Source organism: Onychomys torridus, chromosome 8 (genome assembly GCF_903995425.1).
Source record: "Onychomys torridus chromosome 8, mOncTor1.1, whole genome shotgun sequence".
Classification (NCBI taxonomy): Eukaryota; Metazoa; Chordata; class Mammalia; order Rodentia; family Cricetidae; genus Onychomys; species Onychomys torridus.
The window spans coordinates 16,495,025-16,519,296 of NC_050450.1; the positions used below are offsets into that span (position 1 = coordinate 16,495,025).

The window sequence follows — 24,272 nt, forward strand, 5'->3', positions numbered from 1 at the left end:
CTGGAAACTATGGTTAATTCTGAGAAGGGAGCCTTAGTGCTTGTGTGTCGCACCCCATTCCGGGGGATGGGGGGTCAGCCCAGATTCAGCAGGGAATCCTCCCTGGTAGCTGCTACGAATCGAGGACAACCGTGATAAAGGAAGACTGGGGAGAGAAGAGCTGAGCTGAGCCAAGAGGGGTGGGCGAAGAGGAAGACAAAGTCCCAAGATGGGTAGGCGCAGGATGTAAAGGTACCCTTGACCTGGACATTGTGGTACAGACCAGGAGTAGATGCTGAAGGACTTAGTATGTGGAACAGGGCCACACATTTGTGGCTAGTCCAACATAGGTGACAATGCATTTGCAACAACAAATGGTTTGGAACAATGAGAAATCCACAGCAAATAAATCAAACTCCACTATTATCTGTATACAAAAACAATGGTTCATAAACCTAAATGTAGAACATAGAACTAAACTTTCTATACCAAAACGTAAAGGTTTTGTGACTGAATTGATTCCAAATTAGTTATAATTTTATATTTCCACCATCAAGGCAAAAGTTCCAGTTGGTCCACATGCTTAGGAAAAAAAAAAAAATGGCATTATCTACACATTGCCTAACAACTTGTGAGAAAATTGACAACTAGACAAGTGTCACCCAGAGCCATCTTCTCAGCATGATTCAGATCTCTGCAGGTTTGTACCCCAAACCCTCGTTTTTCCAATCACAGATGAGGAAGCTGAGGCCCCCAAAAGGTCACCCCATAGAATGACTTTCTAGCATGCCAAAGCTAAAGTTGTTGTGTGTCTTGCTCTAAATCTGAGGACCAGTGAATTTACCCTAGGTTTCTAGCCCCTCCTCTTGCCCTCCTCCCACCCTGCCCCAACCTGAGACCATCCTCTCCCAAACTAAGGGACCCAAGAAGACTGGAGTCTTTACTATGACATCATAGAACCAGTTGCCATGGGAGACCTGCAGACCCACCTCGTAGGCAGGGGAGAGCAGGCCCTGCTGCACACAAGGCCTGGCCACTCCTTCCCCACCATACTGGCCCTCCATGGAAGCCTTGGTCTGTGCATTCTCTGAGCTTCGAATAAGAGAAGGTGCCTGGCTGCAAGGAGGGGCAATAGCAGAGATACCATTCTGTCCTAACCTGGGCAGATCCTAGGGATATGCATGTTTGGGAGGAGAGTAACTCCCGATCTAGGCTGTATGACTGGGCCAGTCATGTCCTCTTGTATCCACTTTGCTTATACTGGTACCAGCATACTCTTTCTAGGGTAGAGGGAACAAAAGAGGGCTTGAGGTGCTGAAAGAGATCTCAGTGCCAAAGTCCTGGGCTTCTTAGGCCCCTCTGTTAGGGGAGCAAAGAGGAGACAAGAACTGAGGCTGGATAGCTTGGGCATGGAGCCTATCATCTAAGCTGGTACCTGCATTTTTTGCCCAGATGCTGGGCCCACTGGCCACCACCCTCCTGCTCTTTCTCTCTCCTGCAGATGCAGTGAGCTGGGCCCCAGGACGCCCCAGCCACCCTGACACACCACCCAACATCTATGAGGGAGGGCTGGGGGCCCAGCAGCAGCAGGGCCCCGGTGCCCAGGGAAGCAAGCCCAAGAACTTCCGATTGCGTCACCTCCGGAGCCTGGCTCTCTACCTGCCAGGCCACATGCAGCCTGCTGGTCAATGTGGAAGCCACTGGCTAGGCCGGCTCATGGCTGGGGGCAGCCTGCCGAGGCCTGAAGGCTCGGCCTGGCCCCTGGACCTGCCACAGGGGACCCTGGGTCCAGGTAACAGCCATTGCTCAACCCTTCTGGAAGCCCAACTGCCCAGGGACAGCCTGGGAAATACAGGTGAGCTCTGTTAAGGCAGGACTGGAGACATGAGGGAAAGACTCAAGGGAACTCAGACGGGCCTCTTCCATTCCCCAGCCTTCTGCCAAGAACTAGGAAAGAACACAGTGGCCAGGACATACTAAAGTAATGACATGTTCTAGGGGCCAAGATCTTGTTGAATTTTTCTATCTGTGTGCCCTGCTATTGATCCTGCACCATGGATGTACACTCTGAGTCCTATGAAATCTCAGGGGTGGTAGTATGCAGCTGGTACAGCTGGAGCCTGTTGGAATGTGGTGTGTGTGTGTGTGTGTGTGTGTGTGTGTGTGTGTGTGTGTGTGTGTGTGTGTGTGTAGAAGATCTGGGACTCCGTTCTGGGTTCTAATCCTCATTCTGTATCTTGATGGACCTTGGGCAGCTCTCCCTCAGTTCATTTTTCCAATGATGGGTTCATGACATTTTCAACTTGACCCGTTGACGTCACTTCCCCCAACTAGTTCTTTCAAGAATGTAGCACAGCCCTTCAATTGTCTTGAGGGTTGTAAGGTCCGGGGACACCAAGGTAGGGTTTCAAATTGGGTCCCTGAGTGACTTCTCTTTCCTTTTTCCTCAGCTTCCAGTTCCAGCATGGACCCAGCCAAGGGTGTCCCCTCCCAGTCTGGTCCCCCTGAGGGCTTGGGACTCAGGCCCAAGAGGTCCTGGAGAGCCTTGGAGGAGACCATGTGTCCCTTGTGCAAGAGAACCCGCTCTGGGGCCTTGGAGAGGACATAAGGATCCAAAGTGCCAGGGCTGGGGACAGTAGGGGAAGAGTGGCCGAGGAGGAGGCCAGGTTTACTGAGAAGGGTTCAGTCCCAGCAGTAGCCCTTCCCACTGAGATGGCCCCATAGTTGCCCAGCACCAGACCTGGGCTAGTCTGGGGAAAAGGATGAGGGAGGGAGGAGGAAGTCCCATGGGAGGGACAGAAGAAATGGAAGCATACCCGTGCCCTTGCAGCCTGCCCAAACTCCGGTCAGCCACTTGTACCTGGGAGGCCAGGCCGAGCAGAGTCGGGTTCCTGAGAGGCCAGGGAGTCCTCAGGTCTAACCTCAGTAAAAGCCAAGGCCTACACACCTTCTTGTCTGTCTGTCATCAAGTCAATCCAGTCAAAACCACCCTGGAGCCATTCAAGGGAGCTATCCTGGGGGTACACAAGAGAGTCATGAGCCAGGTCCAGGGAGGCTTTGTAGGGGAGCCCCTGAACATGATAGCTCTGGAAGGCAGGCAGGGTCTCATTATGCCTGAACACAGGGCATGGCATTCCTGGGACAAAGGGATGAAATGCGGGTTTGGTTTAGAGGGAACCAGGAGGGGTCCAACCAAGGTAGGCATGTTGGCCTGGACCCCACACTGCTCCTATCGAGGGATTAGATGACGTTATGGCCCCACAGGAACCCATCAGGATGGCCACAGGCCTTCTTCCATCTGTACTAGACTTCAGGTACCTGGGTGTTGACGACCTTGGGTATTATTAACATTTGGGACTGGATCAAGTCTTTGTTGTGGGCCCATTCTGTGCCCTGGAAGATGTTTTGTAGCCTCCCAATAATGCCAGCAGTACCCTCCTCCAGGCTGTGACCACATAGATTGTCTCCAGAGACTTACCCACTGTTTGGGAGCAGAGCCATAGCCTCCGTCGACCATGAGCCTGCATGACTCTTGGAGTCTTAGAGGCTATGATGGAGATGGGGGCAGAAGGGCTAGGGAAGAGAAATACAGTTTCACACTCGGACCAGGTTCTAGCTCAAAGCTGAGAGCCAGGGTGCGGGTATGAACTGATGGGCAGCTGCTAAGGGCCTTTAACAAACAGCCCAGTTACTGCTTTCAGCAGTTGACACCCTCCCCAGGCTCACACTCCTCTGCAGGACAGTGGCCTGCAGGACTGAGGTACCAGGAAGCCTGCAGCAAGGGAGCTCCCAGCCCTCAGCCCTAGTCCAAAGCACCAAGTGTGAGAGCCAGCTACTAGTGACAGGAGGAGACGAGTGAAATTATTTATTTGTTTGTAACGAGACTACACACTAGGATGCGTTCAACACTGGGCTGGACACTGCAGTAATTAGGGACAGGAGGGAGGAAAGACAGGTCGAGGACTTTGAGTTGGATTTAAGAATATCCAAGTCAGAACCTTCTGGAAGACCATACAGGGCAGAAATGAAAATCACATGATCACCACTGACTGAAAAGGGAGGGAACACAGGGCTGGGCCTCAGCACACAACAGAAACCAGTCAGGACACCAGCCACCTGCTGGCCAGTTCTGTTGAGGAAGGGGAATGCTTTTCCTGCATTGGCCTTCCTGCTTTGTGAGGACCCTTCCTTCTCTGAGGCCAAGCAGCCTTGGGCTGGCTCTAGGGCCTGACAGCCCTAATCCAGGAGATGCTGAGGGAGGGAAGCCTGTCAATAGAGCTGTTCCTAATCAGTCTGGCACAGTGAGGGGCTGTGAGGACGCCCTGCAAGGGCACCTGTGATACTGCAGCAATACTGGGCAGGACTCTGGGGACACAAGGGAGGGACGCTGCAGGTTCAGTTCACGGCACTGACAAGAGCCTCTGCCTCAGGGCTGCAGGTCCACAGGCGCCAACTGCCCTCTGCTCCCAGGGCCGAGTCTCATGAGTCCACAGTAGCAGAGATGCCCAATGCAGAGCTCAGCATCCCCCTGTCTGCATTTGGCCAGTCCTTGAAGCTTCAGCTTCTAGAAGGATGATCAAGAGAGGAACCCAGAAGCCAACAGCTCCCAGTTCTTGGCCCAGCTCCCAGTGCAGGTCAGCTATATGGAACATGCCGGTTTCGACAGGCAGGATGATCCTTCTGGACAACAGGAAACGGAGCAGGAGGCCTGAGGAACAAGGAACCGTCCATCTAACTGTCTATGGAGAGGGCTGACTCCTGAAGCTTACGTTCTTGTGAAGGGCCAGTCCCACTCTTTCTCCCCAGTCTCCAGCCTTTCGTGAAAAACTGCTCCCACTGTCTAAGCTGCTTTAGGGCATTCCTATAAAAAAAAACCCTGGCATTCTCTTTGCTGTGCCTCTTTATTCTAAGGTTCCTGTGTTTTCAGCGTCAAAGATGTCCATATTCTTTTCACAGCAAAGTTCAGTCCATTCTGTAGGAAAGATGAAGGAGCAGGAGGCAGAGGAGAGGCCTGGCAAGCCCTTTTCCAGTGAATGTAGCCAACACCTGCCAGGCCATTGGGATGGTGCCAGTGCATGGAGGCAGGACAAGGGCTCCAGGTGGAGGGAGAAGTTTCCAGAAGCAGGAAGGAGAGCCTGCAGGGAAGAGAGCAGGGCACATGAAGGCACTGCAGGATGCTCACCTACTTCACCCTCTGGCCTATGGGCTTTTGCTGAGCCAGGGTACACCAGAGCATGAGCCCTTCTCCAGCCTCTAGTCTAGCAGTGGTCAGCAGGCTCCCTGGAACTTAACACAAATACAAGCAGCTGGATGTGTACCAAGCCTCAATGTGGATGGTCAATGGAACAGGCTCTGCAATACCCAAACCTCTTCCAGTTCTGCAATTCTCTGTTCCCTTGGCTTCGGGGACCAGCTCTCAGCAACCAAAATGGTTGCATCCAGGCAGAATCTTAACTTCATTTACAAGTTGTCGGCATGGAAACCACACAGGGCTTTGGCCAATGCCACATGGAGATGCCCTGGTGACTGCACTGGTGGTAAGAGCAGCAGTCTGGGTCACAGGTCACTGGTGCCTCTTGTCAGGTAAAGCCAAGTAACTGTGGGTCCCCAGTAGGAGCTACTTGGCCTTTCTGTAACTTCCTATGTTTGAATCACATGACTCCATCATCTTAACAAAAAAACCAAAGAAAAATTTGTTCAGGCCCTGGGGAGATGGCTCAGTGGTTAAGAGCATATGCTGCTCTTTCCTAGGACCAGGATTCAATTCCCAGGATCTACATGGCACAACTGCCTATACCTCCAGTTCCAGAGACTCCAATGCTCTCAAATTCTTGAGAGAGAGAGAAAAAAAAAAAAAAAAAGCCATCCAGGGGCTGGAGAGATGGCTCCATTGGAAAAGTGATTGCTATATAAATATAAGGACCTGGGTTTGAGCTCTAGCACCCACATAAAATGCCTAGGTAGGCAGCTAAGAGACAGAGACAAGAGGATCTCCAAGGCTCACTAGCTAGCCAGTGCAGTTAAATCAGTGAGCTATAAGTTCCATGAGAAACCCTGTCTCAAAAGTAAGGTGGAGAATAATTGCCCCCATGTTGAGCTCTATGCTCCACAAATGTGCACATGTGGATGCAAATGTACATACAAAGTCTAGGGAATAAAAAGAGATCATCTGGCAAGTGGTATGAGGCCTTTGGTCCCTGGCTCTTCAAAACGCTTCTGGACCCACTTGTGAACTGCTCACAAGTGCCTGCCTAGAGACTTCTTGTCTCTACAAGCCCCAGACTCTCCAGGTCCTACCATCTGGCCCTACCTGTTGAAGACCAGGCACACACTCTTCCTCTGAGCCAGCATAGCACCGGGCCTGCAGCTGGGGCAGGCCGATGGGCCGGCATGTGGCCACCAGCTCCTTGCAAAGGACAGCAGAAGTCAGACAGACAGGAAAATAGGCTCCACAAAGTGCTGAGGACAGAGGCCTGGGGGAAGTTGCCCCAATGGCATTACATGGTACGGCTGTATTCGATGCCACCTTTGGTGGAGATGCTGGACCATGGCAGAAAGCTGCAGAGCAGGCTGTGGGCCTGGCGGTAGATCCTGTGTGGAATGGAGCAGGGACTCAGGTTGGCTAGTGCTGAGCCCAGGTGTTGGATGTAGTCTGTAGGTTCTGTCAAGGAAGATACCGATATGGCCCCATCTGCCTTGCCTGCCCACATGCAGCGTCCTTGGAGTCTGATCAATGACCCAAAGCATTGTTCCCACGTGGCACAATGCACTCAACTGGAAGCCAAGGGCCTATTAAACCTTAGAAAATACTAGAAAGGCGCATTAAGTGGACAACCTATTTGGGAAATAATGCACAGTAGAGCCATATAGAACAATCACCATAAGGTAATTAACAAAGACCAGGGCAGGATCTATAAGACAAGTGTTCCTAGTTCTCCAGAGGGAACAGAGCCCACCCCAACAAGGACATGTTTCAGCAGTGCTAATCCCTGGATGTCCATACATGCCAGTGACTGTCACCCGAAGGTGGCCACAGTTCCAGCTGACTTTCTGGTTCTTCTAGCCCTCTAGCCAGGAAACCACAAAGCCTTCTCCCTCCCTTCCAGCAGTAAAGGATATAAGATGGTCCAGGGAGGGTGGCCACCATTGATGTAGAGGACGTAGGTGAAGCCATCTTTGAGGACCCCTCGGATGGAGTAATAATAGGGCAGATAGTGATGCTGCTTAAAGTCTCTGTTTTCATAGAAGTTTATTGCTGTATTGTTGGTGGTAAGGACATGTAGGTAGATGGCTTTGCAGTGGTCCTGGGCAGTGGTTGAAATATGATCCTTTAAACTTTCTAGTAAAAGGGAACCTGGGGAGAGGAGAGGAAGGTTTCCCACAGCAGGGCAGTTAAGAGGAGATAGATGAAGCCATGGTTCTGCAGGAGTCTAGAGAGCTATGCCCCCACACCTGAAACTAGTCTCTGGTCACCTCCCACTGTCAAAGTCCCTAAAAGGTCCTAGCCAGACAGAACCCATAAACTACATATCACTGCGGACCACAGATGTTTCCTGGAAGTGCTCTAGGTCCACAGAAGACACTTACCAAGCTTTCAGGCAACAAAAAGTGTAAACCAGAAAGATAGGCCTGGGTTGAAAAAAGGACTTCTACTCACTGCTGTGTGGTGGAGCAGGGTGAGAATTTGATGACATTTGATGAATGCTGGAAAGTGCTGTTTCTTCATCTGTTTATGGTCCTTATTCTGAACTGAGAGCATCTTGCCAATACATATGACTATGTCTGGCAACATAGGAGAGGTAAGGGAAGGCTATTCCCTCCTGAGGCTGTCCTAGGAGTTGTTGCTGATCTGTTCATGACAGATTTGGGAGGGATGTAAAAAAACAAAGGCCTGTGGGGTGGAGGGATGCACTGAGAGGACATTATCTGGCCCCAAATTTGGACAAGAAGAGCCTGAGGGTCTTCTGTGAGCTGAAGACCTCAGAAGAAGTAACTGATATGGTGGGGGTTGATAACTGGTTAGGGGGCAGCAGTGGTTCAAACCATGAGCTTTCTGCTTCTTACCTATGCCGTGTTTTCTGAATTCTTTCACCACTCCCAGACTTAGAATATATGCAACTTGTGTGTCCACAGAGAAGCTGGAGGCTAGAATATCTCCATCCTAGGAAAAGTCAGAGAGAAGTCAGGGTGAAGCAGAGCCTACCAGGGTTCTGTGTGTCCACTCTCCATAGCCCGACATGTGCAGCCACAGGCAGGAAGAGTAGAACACAGAGGACCAAGGACCCCCACGGTGGCCCATAAACAAGAGGGTGTAGGCCCTGTGGGCAGAATGCTGCTATGGTGAGAACACACCCACGAGGAGCTTTTCTTTCTTTCTTCCTTCCTCCCTTCCTTCCTTTCTTTTTTTTTTTTTTTTTTTTTTTTTTTAAGGTTTCCAAGACAGGGTTTCTCTGTGTAGCTTTTGGAGCCTGTCCCAGAACTCACTCTGTAGACCAGGCTGGCCTCGAACTCACAAGAGATCCGCCTGGCTCTGCCTCCTGAGTGCTGGAATTAAAGGCATGTGCCGCCTCTGCCCAGCTCCATGAGAAGCTTTTCTTGGGGATGGTGGATTAGATGGGTACTTTATGCCAGAACCAGTAAAATTAAAAGTCAATAGACAAAGGGCTGGAATGGGAATGTAGCTAAACAACAGATGCATGTCTGACAGACATAAGACCATTGGTCTGATCCCACCACAAAAGGAAAACAAAAAAGAATATGATTGTCCAGAGTGGTCACATATAGGTTGTCAACAAGTAGTGATACAGTTGCCATGACGTGAGACGGTGGACAAGTGAAAAGTTGCCTAACATTTATTTGTGAGCATGCATGTGCAACATCGCTGTGTGGAGGTCAGAGGACAACTTTGGGAGTTGGTTCTCTCCCTCCTCCATGTGGATGCTGGGAACTCAGCCTGTCAGATTTTTACTGCTGAACCATATAGCCAGTCCAAGTGCAAAGTTTTAAAGTTTATAAAAACAAACAAACATACTGCTCCTGGTGACCATGAAAAGCAGGTTAAGACAGCTATCCACTCTGCTCTGCTGCCCCCTGTGATGTACTATAGCATGGTACTCTATGAATATCTCTAGTAATGGACACAAATGCCTCCTGAGTCATGGCTCTGACCATGATGTTCTCATGTTATTCCAACCTCCTAATAACAAGAAAGATCTGCCATTTGTAAGGTTTTCTCTTCCAAGAAAGGATACCAGGCAATTTGGCTTTTCTGCTTCCCATTTACCAAGTAGCTCCTATGTGTTAGGCATGTGCTGAACCAGGCTCTGCCCCCTGACTCTGCTTAGCTCTATCTACACTGAACCTGAACACAGCAAACTTGGGGAGGGATAAACTCACTGCTCTAGTTAATAGAAGCCCTAGGCTAATGATGCTAGCCAAAAACCAAAAAGAGGGCCCCCCCCCCCCAGTCTGTGGAAAGGGTAAGCATAGTCAAGAGACCCTCGGGCTATGTGCATGGTGGAAGTGGACAACCACTAGGGGAAAAGCCCCAAGGAGGGATCATGAGGAAACAAGGTGTGGGCAAGTGAAACAGTATCCAATACAAGACAGCAGATCCAAGGGATACTGGCCCTTGCTTTCTCTCTATCTTAGAACAGTGTGAGGCAGCAGCTCAAGAGGAAGCTGGGCTAGACAAAACCAACAAATAATGTGCCAAGACATGATTATGTGTGAGATGGGGTAAGCTTTAGTGGTCTGGGATCTTAGAAGAGATGTTTCTTCTTCTTCCACTAGGAATGGGACTCAGGGCCTCCTGTGTATTAGGCAAGCACTCTGCCACTGAGCTACAGCTCCATCTCACTTCCTGCACTTTTAAAGAAACAATCTCAAGCAAACTGGGTGTGGGGTGCACACCTTGGACTCTAGCACTTGAGAGGCAAGGACAGGCAGATCTGAGTTTCAGGCCAGTTAGTACACAATGAAACCCTGTCCCTAAACAAACAAACAAAACAAACAAACAAACGGAAGGCAGGCAGGTGGGGAAGAAGAAAGGAAAAAGAGAAAGCAAAGGAAACAAGAAAGAATAACCTCAAGCCAAACACAATCATTTGCTGTCTGATGGGATTCTTTTTCCTTAAGTACATAACACTGCTCCACTGCCATGACCAAAACCACCAGGAGACTTCTAAGGGAAATCAACCACAAGGAACACTGTTTATAGCTACGGCCTTCCAGTCTACCCTGAAAACAGTCACCCGAATCCTTGAGGGTTCGGAGGGAGGTAAGTCCTTGAGTGGTCCGTGAAATTAGATAAAAAGAAATACATTTTCACTAATCCCTAACGGACTGGCACTTCTGTGATGACACCAACAGCACAAATCAAAGACATTGTCATTTCACACAGCAATGGGGCAGATTTCCAATGTATCACTCTGTTTGTTCCTATGTCAAAATGGCCATCTTTATCAAGTCCACTAGTGGGTCCTATTCGTTATTCATATTATTCCATGAACAAAAGTACATGCCATTGGGGCTGGAGAAATAGTTCAGCAGTTAAGAATATGTATTGCTCTTGCAAAGGACCTGAGTTTAATAGTGGGCAGCTCACTATGCAACCCCATACAGACATACATGCATGCACATAATTAAATAATAATAGAAATAAATCTTCAGAAAAAAATCCATGTAGTCATACCCACATATAAATAAGCCCACTGGCTATGAGTGTCTGGTTCCTCAGGTCACAAGCCACTGAGACACAAGCCAGAGCTGGCAATGCGACCCTACTGCAATACCCGTTTCCAGCTGCCGCAGAGGCATGGCTGTCGCACAGACACACCTCTTTATGTATCTTGGTCCTGTTCTTTATCTCAGCTACTATCATTCCCACGATGGCACCTCTGTAGGTTGCAGCAAGAGAGAAGAACTTCTTGTTGGATGTGATATCACGATACCATGAGTCTGGGTACCTGAGGGAGAGAGCACACTCCAGCGAGTCACAGGGATCCGAGGCTGCCCAGCCTATCAGTCTCTAGGAGCCTCACAGCTGTCTTCTCAGAGGAACCACCTGTCCAAGTGGGGATTTTTTATGTAAAAGGGGGAAGCCCCCATGAAGCTGTCCTCACAGATAGTTCCCGGAGGGGACAGAACAAGGCAGCCTGCTTCTCAGTGTGAGCTGAGATGTCACGGCCCTCAGTGACCCACGGACACTTGGGTAGTCTATGGAGAGTTCTGTGAGGACTGGTGGGATGGCTCAGCAGCCAAGTTCAATACCCAGGCCCCACATGTGGAGAGAGAACTGACTACTGCAAATGGTCCTCTGTGAAGTTCCGCAGCACTGAAGGCCAGACAAGGTGACTGAAGGAAGAGCCAAGTTCATGGGTGTGCAGAAGAGAGTTCACAGTATCTTTCTAGCTATGGGTGGGGACATGGCACATGGCCAAGGGACAGGAGAGGCTGACAGCCAGGTAGTTACAACTCAGTGTGGCTCTATACAGCCGCAGTCCTCAGCAGGCCTCACTGCTGTCCTTACTGGCACTCTCATTTCCTGAGACTACTTTCAGTAGTGGGCTACTAACTTCGAGGACGGTATATGTTTTATCTCACAGAGTACTGTTGGCCCACACTCCTAAGAAGTCAGCAATTTATTTATATATTTCAACAGAGATGCATTTGGGGGGGGATGTATCTCTACTTTTCTGCTGCCATGGAGTAACAAGTGTGAGGCAAGGGGTCACAAAACACCAACGACTTAAAGGACCTGCTTAGCTTTAATGTTTCAAAGTTTGTGTCTGTCTGTCTCACTAAGAAAATGCTTTTTCATATCATACAATAATCTAGATACAAGGCAAGTAAAAACACAGGAACCCACAGGTACTAATAATCCACGCTGCCTCAAAATGCTGAGTAGTGAACTCTGGGGGCTCAGTAGATGATCCCCAACAGTGAAGGTCCAGATGTGAACCTCTCAGGCCTCCTACATCTTGTTTCTCATTCTCTCCCCTAAGGTAAGCCACAAACCTAGAATTCTTCGACTCCAATATGAACCACAGCAACCAGAGAGTCCCTTTCCTCCACAGCCAATCTGATGTTCTGTGTAGGAGGTAGCCATGAAGAGAGTCTCTGTCTTAGCTTGTCTGACAGTGGATCTAATCCCACTATTAACCTTGATCGTCAGCTTGATTAGATTGACAAGTGCCCAGGAGATTAATTAATACGCCACACTTTTGAATGTGTCTGCAGAGGCACTATACTATAGACCACTGGGAAATGTAGGACCATGGCAGGTGGGGCCTGGTTGGAGGAAGCAGGTCACTGAGGCCATGCCCTTAGGGGCAATAAGTTTGCTTGTGGTCTTCTCTGTTATTACTTCCCTTTACTCCCTGTCCACTTTAATGTGAGCTGCCCACCCCCACAACCCTCTCTGCCACAAGAGTCTGAAACCTCTGAAATGCGAGGAAACTAAACCTTGTTGTCATCCTTCAGTTGCCTGTCAGCTATTTTGGTGACAGCAAAGATGAAATTAACACACCCTCGTTCCAGAAGGGTCCTACTCTATACCTAGAAAGAGGGACAGCTACAGATGGTCCAAGCAGAATCTGAGCAGACTCTGGGCCTCACTGTGTTCTCCGCCTTCAATCCATTAGGAGTAGATAATAGTCTTTGTCCAATAATCTCTATGTGACAGTCCATGCTTCACTGAACCTAAGCACAGAAATGGAGAATTCACCACTGGTCTTCGGATCCTTAACATGAAGGCTTCCATGTCAAAAGACTGAGGTCAAATAAATGTGCTATTATTCTCTTCTCCTGTTAACATGTCTTTTATTAAAGTGTTGGCCACAATTCTCATGAGGGGCAGGATTCTTTTCCTTCCTCTACAGTATGCAGAGGTTTTTATCCTAGGCCTATTTTTAAAGCAAAGTGGAATATGGTGCGTACTGGTACTCTAGTCTGCTTTCACTTAATATTTGGTAAAAGAAAGAGGAAGGAAGGGAAGGAGTTTTGTCAATAAATACACCACTTCGACAGATTTTATTCCTGGATAACTAATGGCCCTTTTCAAAGACAGGGTCTTTCCCATACAGTCCAGGCTGGCTTAAAGCTCAATATGTACCTCAGGCTGGCCTTGAACTCAACTTTTTTATGCTTCCATTTCCTGAATTCTAGCATTCCAGCAACACTGCATTTTCACATATACATATCTATGTATCTTAACCCATTTCTTACACTGAAGTTGATCCTAAATTTCCTGATTTCATGTAGGATTGGACATCTTTGTAAGTAAAATTTCTCAGTAGGACCTTTTAAGGAAGGTGAACAGCGGATCAGAATGGAAGCCTGAGGTTCACTGCCTAGTTTGCCATCTTGAGACAGCAACTACAGAGCATTATGGCCTGCCAGACCCCCTGATGCCTCTCCTTGTCTCAGGAACTGCGTATCTGTGCGTCCCGTCCACTGGGAACACAGTGCCCAGCACTCACTCAATGGGGAACCAGTCGGCACACAGGTGCTTCACGGTGTCTATGTCATCGTGGCAGAGGAGGCGCAGGCTGACCTCGCTGAGGGCGCTGGAAGGCACCACCTCTGTCATTCACACCTGTGGGGAGAGGAGACAGCATCACCTGCAGGCTTGCTTACCTGTTCCTTCTCTAAGCTAAGCCAGGAGGTGGGTGAGGTGGGGACTGCAAAGAGAGGCCCGTGATGGAGAGAGAGTTCTTCTGTGGTTGCCTCCACCCTGTAGATGGAGAAGAGCTGACGGCTTCTCGTCTATGTCTCTCTCCTCTCCTCTTGAGCTGCACCTTGCCCTTCAGCTCTCCCCTAGAGTGACCAGAGCGCCTTCCTGGCTGGTCTTCCATCTCTTAACTGCAGCCCCTTCACGTGGAAGAGACAAATGATTCTAACAAGTCTGACCCAGTGTCAAAGAAGACATGGGCTTAGCAAACCCCTTCAAGCAGTCTGGTGGGTGGACCCTAGTGAATGATCAGATAGTCAGGGCAAATGGCATTGGCTTCACTACCAGAGAGAAGGTCACATACTCCCTCCCCTCCATGTCTAGCAAGAGAAACTCTTAAGACATCGAGACTAACCAGATGCTGGTGACTATGGGGGGGGGGGGGCGCTGAGGATCACACTCACGGCTGTGCTGCCAGCCCTGTCTTAGAGACAAGGGCTCCCTAAGTTGTCCAGGCTGGTCTGGAACAAACTCTGTAGCCTAGGCCTGGGGAAGTCAAGTGCCAACTCTACCAAAAGGGCAAACCGCACTCTTTTTCCTTCAGTAGGAAGCAGGTAATTCAAAAGAAAAGGACTAGACACCTATCCCATCTTTCTGGGAGGAAATGGTAGTTAACCTCCAGGGCTGAGGAGGACTTACAGAACAACCGGGTCAAAACGAAAATGCTGGCACTCAGGGTCACCACTGTGGAATCTCAGGAGGAAATCTCCAAGTCCAGAAAAGCTCCTCTGTAGTGGATAGGCATCCCAGCATTGGCCTGGAAGTTCCAACCCCCACTGAGGCTTCGGTAATGGTCACACCCACAAGGCGGGGCAGAGGAGGAAGCGGAAGACGAAGGATTGGGAAGGACTCACTCTCTGGGTTCTGGGACGCGGGACGCGAGAGGTGGACCGAACAGAGTTCTCCAGTGAACGCCTCCGGACTACCCTATACCTTTGCCAGACTCTGCGACCTACCCCTTCATTTGTAAGTTACCCCACAAAATAAACTTCCCTTTTAACTACGTGGAGTGGCCTTAATAATTTCACCAATACTCCTCAAAGAGTGTGAGATCAACAGATGAGGGTTGCTGAGGGCCAGGTACAAGGCACAGACACAAAGTACTCAGCACCCAGGACTCAGTGTGTGCAAACCAGGACAGACCCCAAGCTAACAGGCCAATCTCAATCTCTCTTCTCTTCTCTTCTCTTCTCTTCTCTTCTCTTCTCTTCTTTCTCTCCTTTCTCTCCCTCCCACCCCCACCTCTCGTCCCGTGCCTCCAGATATGACCAGTGGGATACCACCCAAGCCTTTGGGGGTTCTTGTGGTATTGTATTTTGGGGAACACAAAATATTGTGCACCCTAATAAACGTATCTGGGGGTCAGAGAACAGAACAGCCATTAGATATAGAGGCCAGAATCTTTTTTTTTTTTTTTTTCCCGAGACAGGGTTTCTCTGTGTAGCTTTGCCCCTTTCCTGGAACTTGCTTTGGACACCAGGTTGGCCTCGAACTCACAGAGATCCGCCTGCCTTTGCCTCCCAAGTGCTGGGATTAAAGGCATGTGCCACCACTGCCTGGCGGCACACAAGCCTTTAATCCTATCACTTGGGAGGCAGAGATCCACCCAGATGTCTGTGAGTTTAAAGGCACACTGGAAACAGCCAGGCATGGTGACTCATGCCTATAATTCCATGAAGTGAGCCTTTAATCCCAGGAAGTGATGGCAGGAAGCAAAAAGGTATATAAGGCGTGAAAACCAGGAAGCCTGGTTAAGCTTTTAGGCTTAGACTAGCACAGTTCAGCTGAGATCCATTTGGATGAGAACTCAGAGGCTTCCAGTCTGAGGAAACAGGATCAGCTGAGGAACTGGCAAGGTGAGGTAGCTGTGGCTTGTTCTGCTTCTTTGATCTTCCAGCGTTCACCCCAATAACTGGCCTCAGGTTTGATTTTATTAAGACCATTTAAGATTCCTGCTACAGGTTCTAAAAATCACTGGGCCTGGACCTAACCACAGCCTTCAGACCCAACTTCCTGATTGCAGCAATAAAGGACATACAGCAATAAAGGAAGTGACATCCCACAGACATGTAACCTTTCACATCTGGTCTCTTCAAAAGGTCAAAAACATTGAAGATACAAAAGTAAATGAACGGTTGGGGATTTAGCTCAGTGGTAGAGCGCACAAGGCCCTGGGTTCGGTCCTCAGCTCCAGAAAAGAAAAAAAAAAAGTAAATGAAAGAAAAAAAGAAAAAATAAATGGAAAGAGACAATCCAGAATCCATTGTGATGCCTAAACCTGTACCATGAAAAAAGAAAATCAAACATTTCAGTGGACCTTGAACACAGGCTGGCTGGTAGATGGGCAGTATTATGAAACAGCTGTTCATTTTCTTGATGAGGCAGAGGTCTCACAGGGCAAGGTCTTCTTCAGGAGATATATGCTGAAACATTTTGGAGCAAGGTGTCCTGGTTTCTTCTTTAAATGGTTTTGTTTTGTTTTGAAGTGTGGTGGGCTCACAACAATCCCAAGTCACTCCTGGGATCTCTGGGCCTCAAGGCAGTGTGCTTCAACTGCTCAGCCAGGACTTCAAGAAGATTCTAAAACGAACTCAGACACAAGCTGGAGACTTCTACAAGGTCAGCCACACATCTTCCTCGAAGGCCTGCGCATGCTCCGCTGACATCTGTCAACACCATCAAGCTGCTCTCTGACAGGCTATAAACACAATGTGTGTACCACCTCCTTCACCTTCAACATTACTTTCATTTACAAACATCCGCTGCCTCCTGCTTTCCTCAAACAAAGCATGAGGCAAGATTACCCAAAGCTCCCCCATGAGCAAGCAGGAACCACAGCCCCCAAGTCCCCTGTGAGAGTCCACCCACACAAGGCTTACTGATTGGAAAAAACCAACACAAATAAAATGTTAGCTCCTTCCTTTAGGAGAGACGGAGCAGAAAAGGAGACACACACTAGGGAGAGAGAGGACACCATCTAGTACTACCTCCGTAATGTGGGCTCAGGGCCTAGAGCCGAGGGTGAAGGGAGCAACAACCACTACTCACAGCTTGCCTGTTCAAATGAGCAGCTGCCTGTGGGTGAGAAGCCATTTCCATAGCTGCCTGTGCTGCTTCCAGAACCGCAGAGAAGGAAAATGAATAATTTTCAGAGTGACAAGAAACAAACACCCACCTCTCTATTTCCAAACAACCTCCCTCTTAAACCCAAGTTTTCGTGCTCCTAGGGAGCCCATATCATATATATTGAGCACATATGATTTTAGACACATCTCTTCAAATGTAAAATGATACAGGAGGATTCCATCTGGAAATTCTAGAACTAGATAAAAAAATTAATTAATGGTACTGGCAATCAAAAACTATACAGAATGTGGCTGAGGGTCTGGCTCAGTAGAGTGCTCGCCTATCAAGCACAAAGCCTTGGGTTCAATCTTTAGTACTACATGAACCAGGCTGGGTGATGTACATTAACTCTAATCATGGCACTTAGGAGGTGAAGACAGGAGGATTGGGTGTTCAAATCATTCTTGGTTACAGGGTGAGTTTGAGGCCAGTGTGGAACATATAAGGCTGTTTAAAAGACAACATATACATATGGAAGCCAAGCCAGGTAGGGTCATGCACATCTGTGACCCCAGGACTTGTGAGGCTCAGGCAGGATAATACTGAGTTTGAGACAGCATGTGATACATAGCCAGACCCTACCTCAAAACATCAAACAGTACCAACCAGTCCCCGTCCCCCAATCCACATAGATCTTGTTTCTTAAGGTGCATATTTGACCACATGTTCATTACATCTCTTATAAAAATAGCATCAGATGGTGAGGTCCAGAGTCCAGACCCAATCTTTTACCTTTGAGTCAAAAATTCTCTGCATTTCAAACTAAAAAATCTATCTGATTGTTAATTTATCAAATTTGTATGACAAAGTCAGGTTTTGCTCAGGAGACTAGAGCCTCAGCAATGAGCAGAGTTTAGAAATTGTTGGTCACACAGACGAGGGTGGCACATTGGTGTCCCATTTACTATACACTCAACTACAGTTTGCTAGAAGCATCCCATGACAAAAAGTGTATTAGTCCATGTGAGAAGTGCTCCCAACTGATCTGGGAAGGGATACCACTTCCTTCTCCAACCGTAGGGACCACAAGGAAAACAGCAGAAACTCTTCTCCTGCATCCTCCCCAGGAGTGTACCAAGACACACTAGAGTTCCAGTAGAAGAGGTCTAAATGGTGCCTATCTGTTTGGCTAGTTGGCAGCTCTTTTCATGTTTAACATCAGGCTGGATGAGCAGAAAGAACAGGCCAGGTGGAAAAGAAAACACACAAGTGGGACCAGAAGATGCACAGAAAGCAAACCCAGTGGCTGCATCACTGAACACCTTTCGGCAAATCTGTCTTAGTTTGCTTTCTGTTGCTAGGATCAAGCATTTTGACCAAAAGCAATCTGGAAAGGAAAAGGCTTATTTGGCTGACACATTCTGATGACAGTCCACGACTGAGGGAAGTCAAGGCGGAGTGCAAGCCAGGAACCTGGAGGTGGGACCTGAAATAGAGACCATGAAGGGATGCTGCTTCCTGGCAGGCCCTTCACAGCATGCTCAGACTGTTTTCTTGTACAACTCAGATCATCTACCCACATGTGCCACCACCCCAGTGAGCTGGCCTTCCAACACCAATCATTAACCACGAAAAAGCCCTACACACTTGCCTACAGACAATCTGATGGAGGCATTTTCTCAACTGAGGTCCTTCCCAGATGACCCTTGCTGTGTCAGGTGACAAAAAAAAAAAAAAAAAAAAAAAATCTAAATAAGGCATCTCCTGTTCTTGGTACTGAAAAATGAGACCTGGATGGTGTGCTCTGTGCTGTCAGGTGCATGTTACTGGAACAGTCAGCACACACAGGATGAGGCTTGTTTGGATGGAGCCCACTGTAGTGGGCAGCCACTCCAGCCTTGACCTGGAAGTTCCAACCCCCATTGAGGCTTCGGTAATGTTCACGCCTACAAGGCGGGACTGAGAAAGAATATAGAAGACCCAAGTTCCGGATGCTGGGGCGCTCTTGGTTCCAGGACCCTGGATGCTGGAGGTGACTGAGCAGAGTTCTCCAGAGAACACCGCCAGACTGCGACACACCTTTCCCAGACCCTGTAACCTATCCCTTCATTTGTAAGTTACCCCACAAAATAAACCTCCCTTTTAACTACGTGGAGTGGCCTTAATAATTTCACCAATAGCCCACAGACAAAGACCAGACTGCTTGGGGTCAGGGTAGGAACTGCCAGATGGAGTAAGTGCTCTCAGAATGAATTCCCAATTCAATTCAGTGGAAGGGTTTTGAAAACAAAACTACTTTCAGATAATACTAGATTTCAGAAGGTGAGACCTGATGTCCTCTTCTGACCTCTGCCAGCACTGCACACACGTAAGGTAAAATAAACACTTTAAGAAAAGAAAAAGTACAACAGAAGGCAGAAATTAAAAATTCTGTGCTCATCCCACCCCCATACAACTGTTACTAGTTTCTTATAGGTCCTATGAGGGAAATGATTTTCATGAGGAGAGGATTTGCCTGCTTAGCAGCTGGTAGGCTGCACATGTGCCCAGACTCTGTTCATTTGCTAGGAAGCGCACTTTGACACACTTGAGTGAAAGGTTCAAAGTAGAGGCCAGAGGATACAGCAGTAACCCGGAACTCGGACAAGAAAGTGGCGCGCATGTTTGGCCCAGAGAGGAGTATCAGAGTGCACGGGTGAGCCACTTCCGAACAGTTTACAAGTGCAGTTCCAGTAGGCGTCTTTCTGAGATGGCAATGTGAACAGCGCTCCACAGCACTTTTTGAATGCCACGGGAGTGACAGAAACCCTATGGTATCAAAAATTTCCAGAAAAGAACCCTTTCAGTACCAAATAATAACAATAACAACAACAACAACCACCACCCACCTATTTCCATGCTATTGTGCCCAAATCAACCCCATTTCAGGAACAAAAGGGAAAAATGTCTTTTTGAGTCACAGTCTTGCTAGTAGTCTGCTAGTTAGCACAGGCTAGCATCAAACTCTTGAAAAGGAGGAGGAAAAGGATTCATTTTTTTGTTTTTGTTTTTCGAGACAGGGTTTCTTTGTATAGTTTTGGTGCCTGTCCTGGATCTCGCTCTGTAGACCAGGCTGGCCTCGAACTCACAGAGATCCACCTGGCTCCTGCCTCCGGAGTGCTGGGATTAAAGGCGTGCGCCACCACTCGCCTGGCAGGATTCATTTTTATTTTACATATGTGGGTGTTTTGTCGGCATGTATATTCATGAACTCTGAGTGTGCCTGGTGTCTGAAGCCAGAAAAGGGCATTGGATGCCCTGGACCTGAAGTTCCAGATGATTATGTGAGTCGCCATGCGAGTGCCTGAAATTAGAGTCCAAAGGGGTCCTCTGCAAGAGCAGCAAGTACTCGTAATTACTGAGCTGGATCTCCAATCCTGCCCCCAGTATCCCTCCATTCTCTAGCCTGAGCCTGGCTAGGCTGGGGATACAGGCACGAGCCAGCACACCAGCTTCATTTTATTTAAAGATTTCTTTATTATTGTGTGTACACCTGCATGTGTTTAAGCGCACTATATGGGTGCTCAGCGACCATGGAGGCCAGAAGAGGGGGCAGATACCCTGCAGCTGGAGTCTTAGGTGGTTGGGAGTGACCAAGTAGGTTAGGAACCAAACCTAAGTCCTCTGAAAGAAAAGCATTCTTAACTGTAAGCCATCTCTCCAGTCCTTTTATTTCATTTTATTCTTTTGGTAACAATAACCACTCCACAAAAACAAACAAACAAACAATTTGCTTATGACATGGTCTTGCTATGTAGTCCATGATTACTTGAAAACTCATTATATATCTCAGGCTGGCTTCAAACTTGTGACAGTCCTCCTGCCTCCACCTCCTGAACACTGGGATTACAAGTCTATGCCGTTATGCCCTAAAAAGCCTTTTAAAGCAGCAAAATACCCTCATCTTCTACGGAAACCAAGGCAACAGAACTCCCTCCAATTCCTTCTTTGTCTCTACTTACAACACCTCCTCTTCCTCAGAACTCTGAATCTGTCTTTGGACACTTATTTCTAGCATCAGTGCTCAAAATACCATGCTATTCCTAGGATGCTGGTTTTACAATGCAGTAGTAAGCTGGATGGTGGCGCACACCTTTAACCCCAGCACTTGGGAGGCAGAGGCAGGCGGTTCTCTGTGAGTTCGAGGCCAGCCTGAGCTATAGAGTGAGTTCTAGGACAGCCAGGCTACACAGAGAAACACTGTCCCCAAAAATCAAAATAAATAAATAATAAAAATAAAAGGCAGTATTATGTTGCACGAATCCTAAATGGTCTTACAATAAAAACCTGGGGCCAGATATTGGGGTAAATGCTGAAAGATCAGAGAGACAAAGGAACAAGCCACAGCTACTTCTCACTTTGCCAACTTCATGAATCCTCTGACTGAATGCCCCTGCATCCTCATCAAAAGCTCTCTAGTTCCTGTCTCCTCACGCCTTATATGCCCACCACTGCCTGGCTCCATTTCTCTCCTAGACTGGATCAATCTCATGTAGCCCAGTGTGGCCTTGAACTTACAGAGATCCAGATGGATCTCTGCCTCCTGAGTGCTAGGATTAAAGGTGTGTGCCACCACTGCCTGGCCTCTATGTTTAACTCTGTGGCTGGTTCTGTCCTCTGATCTTCTGGCTCTGTAATGTCTTGGATTACAAATATTACCACAGTATTAAGAGTCTATTTTAGGACAAAATAGGTAGTTATCTACTTATAATTTGAAGAAACATTTGAAAATCTCACAATTGAGTCTCATATTCCACTCCCCCCACCCCCCCCCCACTACCTCCAAAACCCCCTAGACAAGATCTATGTACTCCTCACTGTCCTGGAACTCACTATGTAGACCAGGCTGGTCTTGAACTCACAGAGATTCACCAGTCTCTGCCTCTCGAATACTAGGATCCAAGCGTGTGTCATCACATCTGGCTGAATCTCACCATCATTTTGAGGGTGCTTTCTCTCCTGGCCAGGTAGACTCTGACTGAGGTAAAGACATAGAGAGGAGTCTGGGCTGAAACACAGGACAACGTTACCTTATTTGCTGTCACTTTCCTGACCACCTTAGCTTGGACTCCACCTCAGGGTTACTGTTATGGTCCTGCCAACCTCTGGACTGAGGTGCTTTAGCTCAGCATTACTATAGATTCCAAACCACTTTTGCAGGAAGTCCTTGCTCCCAGGCTAGACACCCTTCTTGTCACACCATAAACACTGAGCAACCTTGTATATTTGTGTTTGCCATTTAAACACATGGGCCAGTGAGCAGTATGAGTATCTAGATTTCAGACAGACCCTCAACTATTCTGCCAGCCAGCCTCCCTCAGAGGCCATGCTAAGAATGATGTACAGGTAAGGAAATCTGCCCTGAAGTTACCAAGTTATTTAAAACCATTTGCTGAATCAAATCCAGTGTTTGATCTGGCCTGAACTCAAGTTCTAAAGACTCCTGTCTCCATCTGTCTGTTCCCTGTGATCAATGTGGGACTCTACCCACCTGAGCTTAGGCTGCCACATCCATGCTGCACTAAGGGGTACACTGAGGTACTCACAGTCTCTAGGCACCAGCACCCCCTGGTCATCCATAACCTCTGCTCTTGGTTCAGGACTGTCTTTAATCCCTCAGATCTGACCTCCAGAAATCGTCTTCCATTCCCGTCAGAAGCATGTTGCTATGCAACTTGGACAAGGTCAAATCTGGATATATTCTCCACAATGGGTGTGGGTGTGGGTTAAACAATGACAAAGTTTCTTCAAGTCACAACTGAAAGAGGTTAAGGATAGGACACACAGACTTTAAAAAAAAAAAAAAAAAAAAAAACGAAATTGTATGTTTTATGCTGATGCTGGTGTGGTCATACCAGACCAGGCCTGATTCTGTGACAAGTTTTTAACAATTTTCATAGAAACTCAGCCAGGGAAGCCTGACATGGAACTGTCTGGGTCTGTGAGTTGAAATTCTAGCAAACCACAATCTGGTGGAAGAGCACACCCAACTCTCGGGGTTTATGTCCTGCATATTGTTCTTGTTGCACACAAAAACCCTAAAAGAGGGAGATGGGGACTTCCGCTTACTGCCAAGACCTGTCTACCCCTTGGAATGAGATGGCCCTTCAGGTTCCTCTAGTGTTCAATTCTATCCACACTCACTAGTTCACCGATGGGTGGGGTTGCTTCTCTCTGTGTATACTTATTTGCTGGGTTTTTGGTTTTTTTGTCCCAGACCCCCTTTTCCTGACGTTTTAACTGGGAACAGTCACAAGACTTGTAAACTTTCCTCCATGTCACATGGCTATGTGGACTCAAGTATTTGCATAGTGATTTCTAGAGCAATATGGTTTGCCTGCTGGGTTTTAGGCTCTCAGTACTCTGACAAAGGGAAACCTCTGTAACTGGCAGCTTTTTCTCTTGATTAGCACTCTAGACACCACAGTGAACCACGCTGTAAGGCTGTTACTCTTTCAAGACCAAAGGGTGACAAGAACGACCCAAAAGCACAGGGCTCAAGCAAGGCCTTGGCAGAGTTAACGGATCGATAAAGCAGCCAAAGTTTATGCTTACTGCAGCCTGCACTCCCCCAAGCCTTGGGTTTTGACACCCAGCGGGGCAGGTAGGCACTTGCTGGAGACTCAGGAAGGGCCCGGAGTACCCCCCTTCATGGCCCCGCCCCAATTTTCCCAGGAGAAGACAAACTGCACTGGCCATAGATCCCCTCTTCTCCTTGGCAAGCGTTTCTTCAAATTCAGAGGAGACAAGCCAGAGTCGATTATGGAGGGTCAGCTTGGCTAGTAAACAGAAATGGCAGGCTTCTATTTGCCGGAATACCAAAAGTACTGCTGAAATGAAAAGACGCAGAGGAACCTCAAGCAGGGTCCTCGGCTTTCACGAGAACAAGTAAGTCGGCAACTACCACCGGCGCAACAAGTCTCCAAAGAGAAGCGGGAGCGAGGCGAGACGACCAGACCCCTCTCCTCCAGCAAACCCAGAGGATGCTGCCTTTCCATTTCCAATTCCTGAGATCACTGGCTGAGCGTCCCCGGAAAGGCCAACTCCCGACGCCCCTCCGCGCCCCTCGCCGCTGCCGCCGCCGCCGCCACGGAAACAGCCTGGGCGCTAAGAAGCAGGGCCGCGCAGGGGTCTGTAGAAGGACGCGCTCTCTGGGAAACCCGGCCTCCCACGGCCGGCCAGTGCCCTCGGGTCGCCGCTGCGACCTCCCCACCGCCCGGACTTGCACCCGCCGAGGCCTCGGCTGCCTCACCTCGGACGGGAGCCGGCGGCAGCGTACGGCGTCGCGGGGTTCAGCGCATCCTGGGGGAGCCGGGAAGCTGGACGTGGAACTGCGGGGCCCCCGCGACGGGTTATGTAACCGGCAGGGGCCGCAGCCCGGACGGAGAAGGCGGCCCCGCGGCACTTCCGCCTCTCGTGCTCCGCCGGCGGCGCAGCCCGGAAGATCATTGGCCGC

At 48.7% G+C, this 24,272-nt stretch overlaps 2 protein-coding genes across 7 annotated transcripts; one reads left to right on the top strand and one right to left on the bottom strand.

Annotated features, from left to right (window-relative positions):
• Positions 1–4,882, top strand: C8H16orf90 (chromosome 8 C16orf90 homolog). Of its 4 annotated transcripts, none has more exons than XM_036194867.1 (4): positions 1–231; positions 537–679; positions 1,481–1,834; positions 2,430–4,882. In XM_036194867.1, the coding sequence occupies exons 2-4, from the start codon at positions 661–663 to the stop codon at positions 2,585–2,587; spliced, it is 531 nt and encodes a 176-aa protein (XP_036050760.1). In that variant the 5' UTR covers positions 1–231; positions 537–660; the 3' UTR covers positions 2,588–4,882. The 4 variants fall into 4 exon arrangements, with proteins under 4 accessions (XP_036050760.1, XP_036050761.1, XP_036050763.1 ...); XM_036194868.1 differs by having other exon boundaries at positions 1–212; XM_036194870.1 differs by lacking the exon at positions 537–679.
• Naa60 (N-alpha-acetyltransferase 60, NatF catalytic subunit) lies at positions 3,830–24,244 on the bottom strand. 3 transcript variants are annotated; one of them, XM_036194863.1, is made up of 7 exons: positions 24,069–24,244; positions 13,461–13,576; positions 10,817–10,946; positions 8,044–8,140; positions 7,099–7,333; positions 6,290–6,633; positions 3,830–5,114 (listed from the first exon to the last, which is right to left on the bottom strand). In XM_036194863.1, the coding sequence occupies exons 2-6, from the start codon at positions 13,568–13,570 to the stop codon at positions 6,477–6,479; spliced, it is 729 nt and encodes a 242-aa protein (XP_036050756.1). In that variant the 5' UTR covers positions 13,571–13,576; positions 24,069–24,244; the 3' UTR covers positions 3,830–5,114; positions 6,290–6,476. The 3 variants fall into 3 exon arrangements, with proteins under 3 accessions (XP_036050756.1, XP_036050757.1, XP_036050758.1); XM_036194864.1 differs by lacking the exon at positions 24,069–24,244 and adding an exon at positions 16,760–16,839; XM_036194865.1 differs by lacking the exons at positions 13,461–13,576; positions 24,069–24,244 and adding an exon at positions 12,538–12,570.
• Positions 24,245–24,272: the final 28 nt, after the last annotated feature.